The sequence below is a fragment of the Cnephaeus nilssonii genome (assembly GCF_951640355.1).
Source record: "Cnephaeus nilssonii genome assembly, chromosome: 12".
NCBI classification, from domain to species: Eukaryota; Metazoa; Chordata; class Mammalia; order Chiroptera; family Vespertilionidae; genus Cnephaeus; species Cnephaeus nilssonii.
Genome location: NC_137083.1, coordinates 3,213,611 through 3,226,422, shown reverse-complemented (window position 1 = coordinate 3,226,422; position 12,812 = coordinate 3,213,611). Strand labels below are relative to the sequence as shown.

At 56.3% G+C, this 12,812-nt stretch overlaps 1 protein-coding gene across 1 annotated transcript in view; it reads left to right on the top strand.

Annotated features, from left to right (window-relative positions):
• ZNF277 (zinc finger protein 277) overlaps positions 1-12,358 on the top strand; it is a 40,361-nt gene extending 28,003 nt beyond the window's left edge. Inside the window, exons 5-12 of the mRNA XM_079785582.1 lie at positions 2,190-2,281; positions 2,846-2,956; positions 3,999-4,131; positions 7,265-7,332; positions 8,379-8,475; positions 9,652-9,694; positions 10,449-10,623; positions 11,737-12,358. Coding sequence (XP_079641708.1) covers positions 2,190-2,281; positions 2,846-2,956; positions 3,999-4,131; positions 7,265-7,332; positions 8,379-8,475; positions 9,652-9,694; positions 10,449-10,623; positions 11,737-11,920 — 903 coding nt within the window. The 3' untranslated portion in view covers positions 11,921-12,358. The remainder of the gene's footprint in view (positions 1-2,189; positions 2,282-2,845; positions 2,957-3,998; positions 4,132-7,264; positions 7,333-8,378; positions 8,476-9,651; positions 9,695-10,448; positions 10,624-11,736) is intronic.
• Positions 12,359-12,812: the final 454 nt, after the last annotated feature.

Sequence of the window (12,812 nt, the reverse complement as noted above, 5' to 3'; positions counted from 1 at the left end):
CACAGGCTGGCCCTGTGTTCTTACAACGGTGGCTTTTACCCAGCCTGCTTTGCAATGACAATTGATCTGGTTTCATCAGCTGCTTGGAGAAGTTGAAACGCCTAACATCTGAGGCACTCTTCGTCCTCCTGCGAGTCCATGAGTAAAGTCTAGCGTGCACCAGCATGGCTTGCCACCATGAAGCCCTCGCCCCCCGCGTCTAAAACGGGGGTTTTCTGTGCTCTGTGTGCCCTGAGTGGCGCGAGGTCCATCCTGCAGGTCGGAGCTCCGGCATCTTCCACGGCTGCGACTTCTGGGCTCTCCTGGAGCCTGCTCTGCCAGCTCGAGTCCAGCCTGCACACGTCCAGCTCAGGATTTGCACAAACATCCAAGCATCCGGTGGCTTCCTTAAGCTCCTCTGCAGCTCCCTCCTTTCTGGTAACTTGTCCCACAGATTCCACTCACTTGAATATCTTTTTTTTAATGTGTATTTTTTTTATTGGTTTCAGAGAGGAAGGGAGGGGGAGAAAGATACCAAACAGACACTTCTCACTACAAATCACTCCCCACTGGGGATCGAGCCCACAGCCAGGCATGTGCCCTGACAGGGAATTGAACCATGACCTCCTGGTTCATAGGTTGACTCTCAACCACTGAGCCATGTCACCAGTCTCACTTGAGTATCTTGAACTCCTGTCTCTTTTCTCTCTACCCGGGAGGCAGCTGTAGTTCGATTGGGTTTAATTTCTCTGTGTTGCAATTTGGAAAACACACCCAACAGAGAACGGCGATGTATTATCTTGTCTCTCTGAAGGGTCCCAGCCCTGTGCTATCTGTTACCCGATGTGAGAAAACAGATCAGCTCTCTCAGGCAGCCTGTGCAGTTCACAGGGGAGTGTGATGTCCTTCCTCCCGTTACGCCTGGGAGCCGGAGAGCAGGAATCGATCTCTATTACGGTCGCTTCTAGATTTTTTTCTTCATTGGATTACTATTTGGGATGTTTGGTGAGACATTTCCAGAAAGGCCACATGGGCCGGGATAAGCCTCTAGACCCTCGCTCGTGTTTAAGCTGTTCCATAAATACTGACGGCATCAGCAGTAACTTCACGAAGCTCCTATTTTGAGCCCCATGCAATGAGAGACGCTGGAGAGTAGATGCCAGTGTAATACAAGAGCATTATAGAGACTTTTATAACTTCAAAGACTTCATATCCTTTCCGCAGAGAAAGCAGGCGACCGCTCCAGAGGGAGGGTGGGGGTGAGCAGAGGATTGCTGTTGCCTGGGTAACAATTACATCCCACATTTAATAACCCGGGCGCAAGTGAACCCTGTGCATCAATTGCCCGACTTCAGGTGGCACCAAAGTGTATTTCAGATTATCTGAGTCAGAGAATAGCCAGGTAATTATGCGTGTAAACAGTGTTTAGGGAAAGTCTTCCCAGCAGCCAAAGGGAGGATGGGCCGATGGAAAGACGGTGAGGTTGGGAGACGCTGGAGACGGCTCACGGTAACCCCACAGCGACTGGTCGGGAGGGGCCTCGGTGATGGCGCTGGGAGCGGTGGAGAGAAGCAGCAGGAACGGTAGTGCGAGTGAACAGAACTTGGTTCCAAAGTAAACCGGACCACAGGAAGGAGCAGGTCAAAGGTCCACCCCGTGTTTGTCTGAGAGACGGTGAGGAGCAGAGATGACTAGTGAGGAGGGAGAAGGGCGAGGTCAGGAAGGACAGTGAGGCGCCGTGGACTGAGTTTCTGCACAGCCTTCAGTGGAGTGTCCGCAGGCATTTGCCAGGGTGGGTTGGAATTTATTTTAAATATACTTTTATTGGTTCTTTTTTGTAATATATTTTAATTGATTTCAGGGAGGAAGGGAGAGGGAGAGAGAAATATCAATGATGAGAGAGAATCATGGATCAGCTGCCTCCTGCACGCCCCCTACTGGGGACCAAGCCCATATCCTAGGCATGTGCCCTGACCAGGAATCAAACTGTGACCTCCTGGTTCATAGTTCAACGCTCAACCACTGCGCCCCATGGGCCAGGCATGGAGTTGGACGTTAAATGCAGGTGGAATGGAGAAATTTGAAATGCTGTCCGCGCCCCTACACGCTGCGCCCTGTGCTTCCACCGGTGTCCTCCCGTCCAGGCTGGCGGTGCTGCCCTCGCTCCCTGTGCGCTTCCAGGTCTCATCGGGCATCTCTTCTCCTTGCAGAAAGGAATCCTGGAGCAGCAGCAGCGGGAGCGAAATGACAACAGTTTCCATGGCGTCTGTATGTTTTGCAATGAGGAATTCCTCGGAAACAGGTTTGCCATCATGCGTGTCTTTAAACGTGACTGCTTCGTGTGAAAACTCATCAGAACATGTTCCCTCAGGACCCTTTCCTATTGCCAGCAGTGATGTTTAAAGGTGCACTGTAGTTGCTGTGAGCAGAGTAGGGAAATGCCTTTCTTAATTGGCCGACAGGAAGACTGGGAGCAAGCGGCTGCAGACACACTATCCCCGTTAACGTGTTATAACTCTGACTGTGAGCACGTTGGGGGTCTTACTTTGGAAAAGAATCACTAGATCTCTGTGACCCCAGCTCCCAGCTGGTCACTTGTGTCTCAGGCAGCTGTCTCTCCCGTCCCCATGAGGAACTGGAAAAGTAAAGCTGGTTAGTCAGTAGTTTAAGGCCAGGACCCAGTTCACCTGCAGAGGGAATCTGACGGCGCTCACATACCTGGGAGCTTCTCCGTGGCCTGGTGTGTGTTTCGGTAACACCTGCATGTACTTCTGTTAGGTTGTTGCTCGTCATACACGCGCTCTTGCTGACCTGACCTGTTCCTGAGTGATTTGTACCGAATACAAATGCTCCGCTTCCTTCCTAGATCTGTGCTTTTGAACCACATGGCCAGAGAGCATGCCTTCAACATCGGGCTGCCAGACAACATCGTGAACTGCGGTGAATTCCTGAGCACGCTGCAGAGGAAGCTGGACAAGTGAGTACTTCATGCAGCACAGCCTGCAGCCCTTAGTCCTGGGCGCGTGTGACTGCTGAAAACCTAACTGAAGTAACTGCAGAAACGGACTCTTCATCTTTCACGGCGGAGGGAGGACCACTGTTGGGTGCGACACTCATTCTGTGCAGTTGTCTTTGATGGTTTTTAAGGGGAGATGGCACCTGTCCCCAGCACTGCGTTCCACCTCAGGTGTGTGCAGTGAGCTGTGGGGCGCACGCTCGCGTCCGGCCTGGGAAATGGGGTGCCTGGGGTTGCGTTCCGGCTCCCGCGCGGCCTCCTCGGAGCGTTTCCCGAACCACAGTCTGAGTGTGGATGTGTGATTTCTATACTTTTCACTGTACCCTGTCAGTGTAGCAGTAAATACTGCACATGTGGTATGTCCTCAGCTTCATGTGAGCTCCAGAGGCTGTGCGTCCTCCCTTTGCAGGGCACCCGACCGGGCCTCGCCGCTGCCCTTGGGGAGCGCAGCCACGCGTCATCATGGTGGTCGTTTGAAGAACAGGCCTCCGTTTGCGTGTGCAGCCGGGCAGGGTGATTAGTAAACACCTAAGTAATGTGGGGATTAGCTCTCTTTGTTTTGGTTTTAACTAAACAGCCAGCTTAGCAAACCATAAATACATACGCATCCCGCCAGCCAGGCACATGGAACGGGGGTCGGCGAGGGGGCGCGTCCTGTTGGAAGGTGCTGCGTGGCCTAGGACAGTGGTCGGCAAACCGCGGCTCGCGAGCCACATGCAGCTCTTTGGCCCCTTGAGTGTGGCTCTTCCACAAAATACCACGTGCGGGCACGCACGTACAGTGCGATTGAAACTTCGTGGCCCATGCGCAGAAGTCGGTTTTCGGCCTGAGCGAGTCTATTTTGAAGAAGTGGTTCTAACGCCGAGCCACACTCAAGGGGCCAAAGAGCCACATGTGGCTCTCGAGCCGCGGTTTGCCGACCACTGGCCTAGAATGAACACGCGTGACCGGGTAGCGAGCCAGCGGCTGCCCGCCTGGGGGCCCCTGACCGCCGGTGCCTCAGCCTGCAGTGCCTGTACTGCGAGAGGACCTTCAGGGACAGGAGCCTGCTCAGGGACCACATGCGGAAGAAGCAGCACCGCAGGATCAACCCCCGGAACCGCGAGTACGACCAGTTCTACGTCATCAACTACCTGGTGAGTGCTCCCCCTCGCCCGCCGGCCGGGGCGTCCGAGACCGCCAGCAGCAGTGCCGAGGCGGATGTCCCCGGGCCCGCCGAGCGGCCGCTGGCTTGGGAAGGGGTGTGCAAAGCACAACAGAACCACTGATCTCGCCTGGAAAGGGAGTGCCCAGGAAGCACTGGGTGTCCACGCACGCCCCGCTTACAATGGGTCTCCTACCTGAGGCCAGAGCCTCGGTGTCCAGTCGGAAGTAGGTGCTGGCCTCTGGCCCTGCTGGGCTGTGCTAGATAATTCTTTAAAACAAAACAGCCTCTCCACTCTTCCCTCCTTCCCCATTAAAAACCCTCCCCTTCCCCACCCCACCCCACCCCAAAATTATCTTTATTATTCTCTTGTGCCATTTATTTTTAATGGGAATTTTATCTTTTTAAATATGTTTTGATTTCAGAGAGGAAGGGAGAGGGAGGGAGAGAGAGAGAAACATCAATGTTGAGAGAGAATCATTGTCTGGCTGCCTCCTGCACGCCCCACACTGGGGATGGAGCCCATAACCTGGGCATGTGCCCTGACTGGGAATCTAACCCTGACCTCCTGGTTCATAGGTCAATGCTTAACCACTGAGCCACACAATCCGAGCCCTGTTTATAATGGGAATTTTAGAGAAACCAAGTCATTTCAGCCATTTCACTGGGCAAGAGGACTGTTACATGTGTGGCTTTTAGGACGGACTCACGGGGTTACAAGGGAGAGGATTTTCCACCCTGAGAGCTCGCCTGCTCAGAAACCGCAAACCCACGACGGGCCCCTGAGGTGACAGTTCCTCTGGGTTAGGAAAAAGGGTTCAGAGGGAGGCATGTTGTTAGGGGCATGGGGAATTTATGAGGGTTATGATTGACACAGTGACCACTGCCCCTGCCCAGTCTGCTGATTGGGGGTGAACAGAACATTAGGAAAACCACTGCTTGTGTGAAGGGAGGGGAGGAACTGCAGAAGGTGCTGTGTCTGACACTCCTAAGCACAGGAAGTGGTTTCCTTTCACGGTGAATGATTGGCATGCGGCGCAGGCCTCAGAAGGCCTGTGGATGACAATCAGCCACTGTACCTGTGGACAGAGGAGCATGTCCTGAACTATGTTGCAGTGTCTGCTCTGGGATGGAATTTCTGTGTGTTCTGCGTAACCCGTGTTGGAATACATTCCCCTGGAAGCAGGCTTAGCGTGTTTGAAGATGGACTGAGAGGAGCCGTGGTTTGCTACCGATGTTTTACCACCGGCCCGAGGCGAAGGGTTAGGGTTAGGGTTAGGGTTAGGGTTAGGGCAGCCCCCACCCCTGCTCTCGAGAAATAGAAAGTGACTTGAAAGAGGGCTGTTGTTTAGACCAGACTGAGCCGTGTAGGCAGGTGAACGCACAGGTGAGCGGCGGTGTTTTGGGAGGTGACGCAACCGGGGCGGGAGGAGCTGGGACAGCAGAGGGCCGTCTGGTTGGAGCACCTGAGCAGGAGGTGGGCCACGTGGAGCCTGGAGGCCATGGCGAGGATCGGGATTTCGTCCTCCATGTGCGCAACGCCAGGGAGGGTTTATACTGACGGGGAAGGACGGGGATTTATTATAGTGACGGGAAGGACGGGGGGGGGGGTTATTATAGTGACGGGAAGGACGGGGGGTTTATTATAGTGATGGGAACGAGGGAGGGTTTATTATAGTGATAGGAAGGACGGGGGTTTATTATAGTGACGGGAACGAGGGAGGGTTTATTATAGTGACGGGAAGGACGGAGGGTTTATTATAGTGACGGGAAGGACAGAGGGTTTATTATAGTGACGGGAACGAGGGAGGGTTTATTATAGTGACGGGAAGGACGGAGGGTTTATTATAGTGACGGAAAGGACGGGGGGTTTATTATAGTGACGGAAAGGACGGGGGGTTTATTATAGTGACGGAAAGGACGGGGGATTTATTATAGTGACGGGAAGGACGGGGGGTTTATTATAGTGACGGGAAGGACAGAGGGTTTATTATAGTGACGGGAACGAGGGAGGGTTTATTATAGTGACGGAAAGGACGGGGGGTTTATTATAGTGACGGGAAGGACGGGGGGTTATTATAGTGACGGGAAGGACGGGGGGTTTATTATAGTGATGGGAACGAGGGAGGGTTTATTATAGTGACGGGAACGAGGGAGGGTTTATTATAGTGACGGAAAGGACGGGGGGTTTATTATAGTGACGGAAAGGACGGGGGATTTATTATAGTGACGGGAAGGACGGGGGGTTTATTATAGTGACGGGAAGGACAGAGGGTTTATTATAGTGACGGAAAGGACGGGGGGTTTATTATAGTGACGGGAAGGACGGGGGGTTTATTATAGTGACGGGAAGGACAGAGGGTTTATTATAGTGACGGAAAGAACGGGGGGTTTATTATAGTGACGGGAACGAGGGAGGGTTTATTATAGTGACGGGAAGGACGGGGGGTTTATTATAGTGACGGAAAGGACGGGGGATTTATTATAGTGACGGGAAGGACGGGGGGTTTATTATAGTGACAGGAACGAAGGAGGGTTTATTATAGTGATGGAAAGGACGGGGGGTTTATTATAGTGACGGAAAGGACGGGGGATTTATTATAGTGACGGGAAGGACGGGGGGTTTATTATAGTGACGGGAAGGACGGGGGTTTATTATAGTGACGGGAACGAGGGAGGGTTTATTATAGTGACGGGAAGGACGGGGGGTTTATTATAGTGACGGGAAGGACGGGGGTTTATTATAGTGACGGGAACGAGGGAGGGTTTATTATAGTGACGGGAAGGACAGAGGGTTTATTATAGTGACGGGAAGGCCGGGGGGTTATACTGGCGGGTAAGGGCCGTCCTGCCTGGGAAACGGACCGCAGGGGATCTAATGTGCGTCCACGGCTGAGAAACACTGACTTACTCAGGTCTGAGAGAAGAGTATTTGAGAGGGTCCTGCTGCTTCTCCAAAGAAAAAGGACATGGAAAGCGCTGGGGAGACACACATCCTCCCTGTGTCAGAGCCGGTGTGATCCCCCGTGTGTGTGGGAACCGCTGCGTGTGGCTTTGCTGCCGAGTCTGTCGGCTCTCTCCCTCCCCTCCCCGTCCCCCCTCTAACCCCTGTTCCTCCTACAAAGGAACTTGGAAAATCGTGGGAAGAGGTTCAGTCGGAAGACGACCGGGAGCTGCTGGAGCACCAGGAAGAGTGAGACTCGGGCCGCTGCTGATGGGTTGGTGTTTGGGGAGCGGGGCGGTTCTCTAGTTGGTCCAACACGCCACCTGGGACGACAGGAGAAAGGGGGGCACCTTCTCTCAGCCAGGCAGACATGCATGTGGTGTGGCAAGAGGGGGCTCAGCAGGACCCCCCCTAAAGCCACTGCAGCTGCTGGTGTCCCCGCTGAGCAGGTGTGCATGAACGCTGTGACCCAGTGCGCAGGCCGCACCCCAGGCCAAGTGTCCTCGGCGAGGTGCTGTCCGAGAGCCTGGCCGGCTCCTGGCCCCAGGGTGGGCGGGGCGTGGGCTTTGAGCTCCGGGCTGGGAGGTGACTGGCTCACGGTCGCCTGCTCAGCCCAGTGGTGACACTGAGGACAGCGTGGCTGCCAACGGGAAGTCCGAGCTGCGGGCCCTCAGCCTGGAAGGGTCCCACGCCCCCCCCCCCCCTCACGTCAGTGCCCTTTGGCCCGTGGCCCTCCCTTTCAGGGCTGAGCTTGATGTCCTGGTTTAGGAATGACCAGAGGTTGGCAGTATCTCAAAAACGAAATGCAAGGAGAGGAGGAAATGGTAAAAAAAAAAAAAAGGGGGGGGGGAGCGGGGTTTATATGCTTTGTGAGTTCTCCATCTACCGACCTACCACCTGCCCCACTTCAGACCATCACTGTTTCCCGTATGGGGTGCAGTTTGCTGTTTCAAAGCACACCGTTTGTCATGTGGAAACCCACCCAGCAGGGCGCATGCACCTCGGTGTGTATGAGCACACCCCTCACGTGTCCTCCGCCGTGAAACGGGGCCTCCCGGGGGCCGTGCGCTGGTCCCTAGGAAGTCGCTGCTCGGAGGAGCAGGTGCCAGAAGACGAGCCGCTCCGCTCTCATGGCTTCCGGGGCTGCTCTGCACATCGGAGGCCGCATCAGCGCCATGATGTGTAGACAGTCTCCCCAAAACTGCGGAGCGGGAGAGACGGGCGGCTTCCGGGGGCGGGGGAGGTACACCACGGGCCCTAACCAAGGGGCCTGTCTGCCTCTCTGCTGGGCGCAGGGACTGGTCGGACTGGGAGGAGCGCCCCGTCTCCGCCGTGTGTCTGTTCTGTGAGAAGCAAGCAGAAACGACGGAGCAGCTGTGCGCCCACATGGAGGTGAGACCGACGGCTCATTTCATCCTTCCTGCTGCGCGGGGAGGCGACCGCACGGCCTCGCCAGGTTACGCCCTTCGTTCCTGGAGCACCTGCCACTCCCGAGCGGAGCATGCGGGGAAGCGGAAGGCCGGCCACACCTCCTGCCCACGGCCCTCGTGCTCACGGCCCTGGGCGCATGGAGGGAGGGAGGGGCGGGGACGGGGCCCAGGTGTGGTCGTGCAGCTCCTCGGGGAAAGGATTTGGAGGGAAGAGCAGAGATCCCCGGGTGTGCACCTTCTTTATAAAGAAGCTCGAAGCCAGCGGCTCTGAGCCTGTTCCCACCCAGGACATGTTGGAGCGGACCCTCCTACACCCCTGGGAGGGGGAAGCCGGGCCTCAGGACAGCACTGCGGCTGGACTCGGGGCTGAGGGCTGACTGCCCGGCCGTGCGATCTGGACATGCCCCCGCCCACCTGTGCCCACAGGGGCGACTCCACTGCCTGCCCCCCCTCACTGCGCCCTGGTCAGAGACTGCTCAGCGCAGTAAGGACGGGTCCAGGAAGGCCACAGGCACACACACATGCAGAGAGGGCCGCTTCTCCGCACCGGCCGCCAGCAGTGTGCACTGGTCCCCGTGTGCACTGGTCCCCGTGTGCACAGATCCTGTGTGCACTGGTCCTGCCTGGGGGCCCCTGAATGACGAGGGGTGAGGTGGTCTTTGTGCGGTTGTACGTTCAACCGTTTGCCCAGAGGGACATGACAGGGATGGACTAGGATAAAATGAGCCTCTGCACCGTACGACGCTTTAGACGTGACTTACGGGAAGGTGTGCACAACAACAAACGGGTGGCTTGTCAGCGACAGCATAAACGGAAAAGCAGAGTGCAAAGCCACCTCTGCGTGGAGCAAGAGCCCTGTCCACAGCTCTCGTCCCGACGAGGGCGGGAGGCCACGTCTCCCTGGAGGGGACCCCTTGCACACTGCGTCCCACGTAGTGAACTGTAGAGACTGCAGGGACAGGCGGGTGATGGGGTTCACCTGGTTGGCGGGCTTGCGTGGAGTCGGGGAGTAGCTAGATGTCAAGATATCAGACGCCGGGGACGATGAGCTGAGGCGGGGCCTCAGTGTCAGGCTCCTGTGAATGGGCTGGAAGATCGAGTACCTACCTGCTCACAGCTCTGCCCATCCCTCTTCCAGGAGGCGCACGGATTTGACCTCCTCAAGACAAAGGCCGAGCTCGGTGAGTCGGCTCAGTGCTGCGCCCCTACGGGCCGTCCGTGGTCGTGAGGGAGGGGCACGGCCACCTCGTCCCCGCAGACGGTCCCCGCCGCTGCCGGAACTCGTGTTCACAGCGGGGTTTGGCCTCAGGTGGTCCCCTCCCCTTGCCCGCGCATGTGGCGGCTTCTCATGGAACCCAGGTTCATGGTCACTGTCCGCCAGAGGCCGAGCAGAGGTCCCCATCCAGCTGTCGGCCTGCTGGGCACCCGGGGCCTCGGGCGAATGGGGCAGGGCGTGGGCAGAATACACAAGACCCCTCGTGCTGCTGGGGTGCAGCTGGACTCGCCATCATAGAAGCGCCCCGTGCCTGGTTCTCAGGGTCACGGTGACAGAAAGATTCAGGCACTGAACACAAAGGAGGGCTTGCTGGTGGGTCCAGACCATGAGAAGCTTGCCTCGCACACAGCAGCCTCCCTCCCGCCTCCGGGTGTGACTGTGCTTTGGTGCTTCTGTAGACACGTGTGTGTGTGTGTGTGTGTGTGTGTGTGTGTGTGTATGTTATAGACATGTGCCAGTGTTATAGATACATGTGTGTGTTAGACATGTGCCAGTGTTATAGACACGTGTTAGACGTGCGTGTTATGGACACATACCTGTGTTATAGACGTGCGTGTGTTGTAGACACGTGTGTGTGTTGTAGACACGTGTGTGTGTTAGACGTGCCTGTGTTAACAGTAGATAAACATGCATAGTGACTCTGCACTTCCCTCCCTCAGGACTGAATTTCTATGAGCAAGTGAAGCTGGTCAACTTCATCCGACGGCAGGTTCACCAGGGCCGGTGCTACGGCTGCTGCGCCAGGTTCCCATCCAGGGCCGACCTGGGGGCCCACCTGGCGGAGGCCAACCACGCGGCCCTGCTCCCCGACAGGAGGACCTGGGACCAGCCCGAGTGAGTAGCCGCGGTTGGGTGGCCTGAGAGGCTGTGGGGTCTGGCTGTGTGAGGGTCCCTCTATTCCCAGGGAATGTCCCATCAGGTCCCCCCAGAACTCTAGCCAGGAAGCTCTAGGACATGTTTTCCTCTTTAAAACAAACGGCTTTGGTTTTTCCACAAATCCCAGGTGTGTGGCTTGACCACCGGGTGCCTTGTTCCTATAATTCTCATTCTGAGGTGCCCAGAGCTGACCACAAGGTGTGTCCAGACAAGGACACAGACAAGGACACAGGACTCGTGCACCGGTGGGATCCCTTGGCCTGGCCTGCAAGGATCAGGCCGAAACCGGCTCTCTGACATCCCCCAGGGGGTCCCGGATTGTGAGAGGGCGGTTCGCGGGTGACACACCCCAGAATCGGGCTCCCTCCTCTCTGGTTCTGGGTGCATCACCCGAGAACCACAGCTGCCAAGTCACTGCAGCTCAGCAGCTCCTGGGTTGAGCATCTGCCCCTGGTGGTCAGTGCACATCATAGCTACAGATCAGAGCGCCTGCCCCCTGGTGGTCATTGTGCGTCATTGCTAACGGTCGGATGGTCAATTTGGCTTTTATATTTATATAGACTAGGGGCCCAATGCACAAAATTTGTGCAAGGGGCTCGGCCCTCACAGCCCCGGCTTCGTCTGGAAGGTCATCCGGCTGTCCAGTCTAATTAGCATACTATGCTTTTATTATTGTAGATTATTATCACCTAGAATGAAGGAACCAGTGATGGGTAGGCGAGGAAAGAAACAGGGAAAGCCGTTGTTCTCATCAGCTCTTAGCGGGTGGAGTTTGAAGGCTGCTACCCGGTCGGGGAGAGCGGGGCCTTTGAGGAGGGAGGAGAGACGTCAGCTTCAGCCTCGGAGGGGGAGGGGGAGGGGGAGGGGCGGCCTCTGACCCAGTGAGCTTGTCTTCATGTAGAAAAGCAGCGAGGACACTAGCAGGAGCGGTCACCCGGAAGTCACTCAGAAGGGGCTCCCTCACGGCCGCGCTGTTGAAATTGTGGCGAGGAAACCCTTCGAGCCGGTGCCCGCGCGGCCTGGCCGTTGTCGGTGAGGCACGGTCCGTGAGGCCTGTCTGTGGTGTTGCAGGTACTACTTCCCCACCTATGAGAACGACGGCCTGCTGTGCACGCTGTCCGACAGCGAGGGCGACCTGTCGGCTCCGGGGCAGAGCAGGGGCGTCACCGTCATCAGTGAGGACACGTCCCAGCTCCAGGCGCTGAGGCAGAGCAGCGTCCTGAACCAGCTGCTGCCGCGGGGCTGGGAGGGCTAAGGAGCGAGCCCGGAGCCCGGAGTGTGCACGGAGCCCCAGCCGGGGACACGTCCTGGCCAAAGTAAACTGAAAAAATGAGTTTACTTTTTTCAAAATAAAATGAGGACTTTTTGTATTTTTCCCTCTAAAGTTTTATGTAACCAGAGCACCTGGTCTCATTGCATTAGACCAGTTGTCTGTGATAGGACATGCACATCACAAAGGAACAAAATGTTCGCCCAGCCGTGTGGCTCAGTGGTTGACCCTCGACCTGTGAGCCAGTAGTTCACGTTCGATTCCTGGTCAGGGCACATGCCTGCCTGGCTTGCGGGCCTGCAGGCTTGCTCCCCAGTAGGGGGCGTGCAGGAGGCAGCCGATCAATGATTCTCATCATTGATGTTTCTATCTCTCCCTCTCCCTTCCTCTCTGAAATCAATAAAAATATATTTTAAAAGTAAATGACATGTTCAGATTATTTATAAACCAGGATTCAGCCAGTGTCTTCAGCACCTTCCCCCCAATTCCACCCCCACCCCGCTCCCTTCGTCCAGGAAGTCACCGTTTTCACCACACATGCTTCACACATGCTTCATGCCTGCGCTGGCAACCTGGTGGGGCGGTGGCCGAGGGGAGCCACGGAGGAAGGAGCCGGGCCAAGCCAGTGGCACACAGGTGGGTGCTGTTTCGGAACAGCCAAGAGCGACCTGTCACCGAACGCCTTCTGCCTGAGGTGCAAACTCCCTAGAAGCGGACGTGAAGCCCAATGAGCGCACTCTCCCTGCAGTCCGTCCACATCGCTGATAGACAGTGCCCTTGTCAAAGGGCCGCCACGTCCCATCAAGACCTCACAGAGCTAAACATCCCACGATTTCCGTTATTCCTGCTCAAGGTGCCTTTGTGGGGCTGTCAGTTA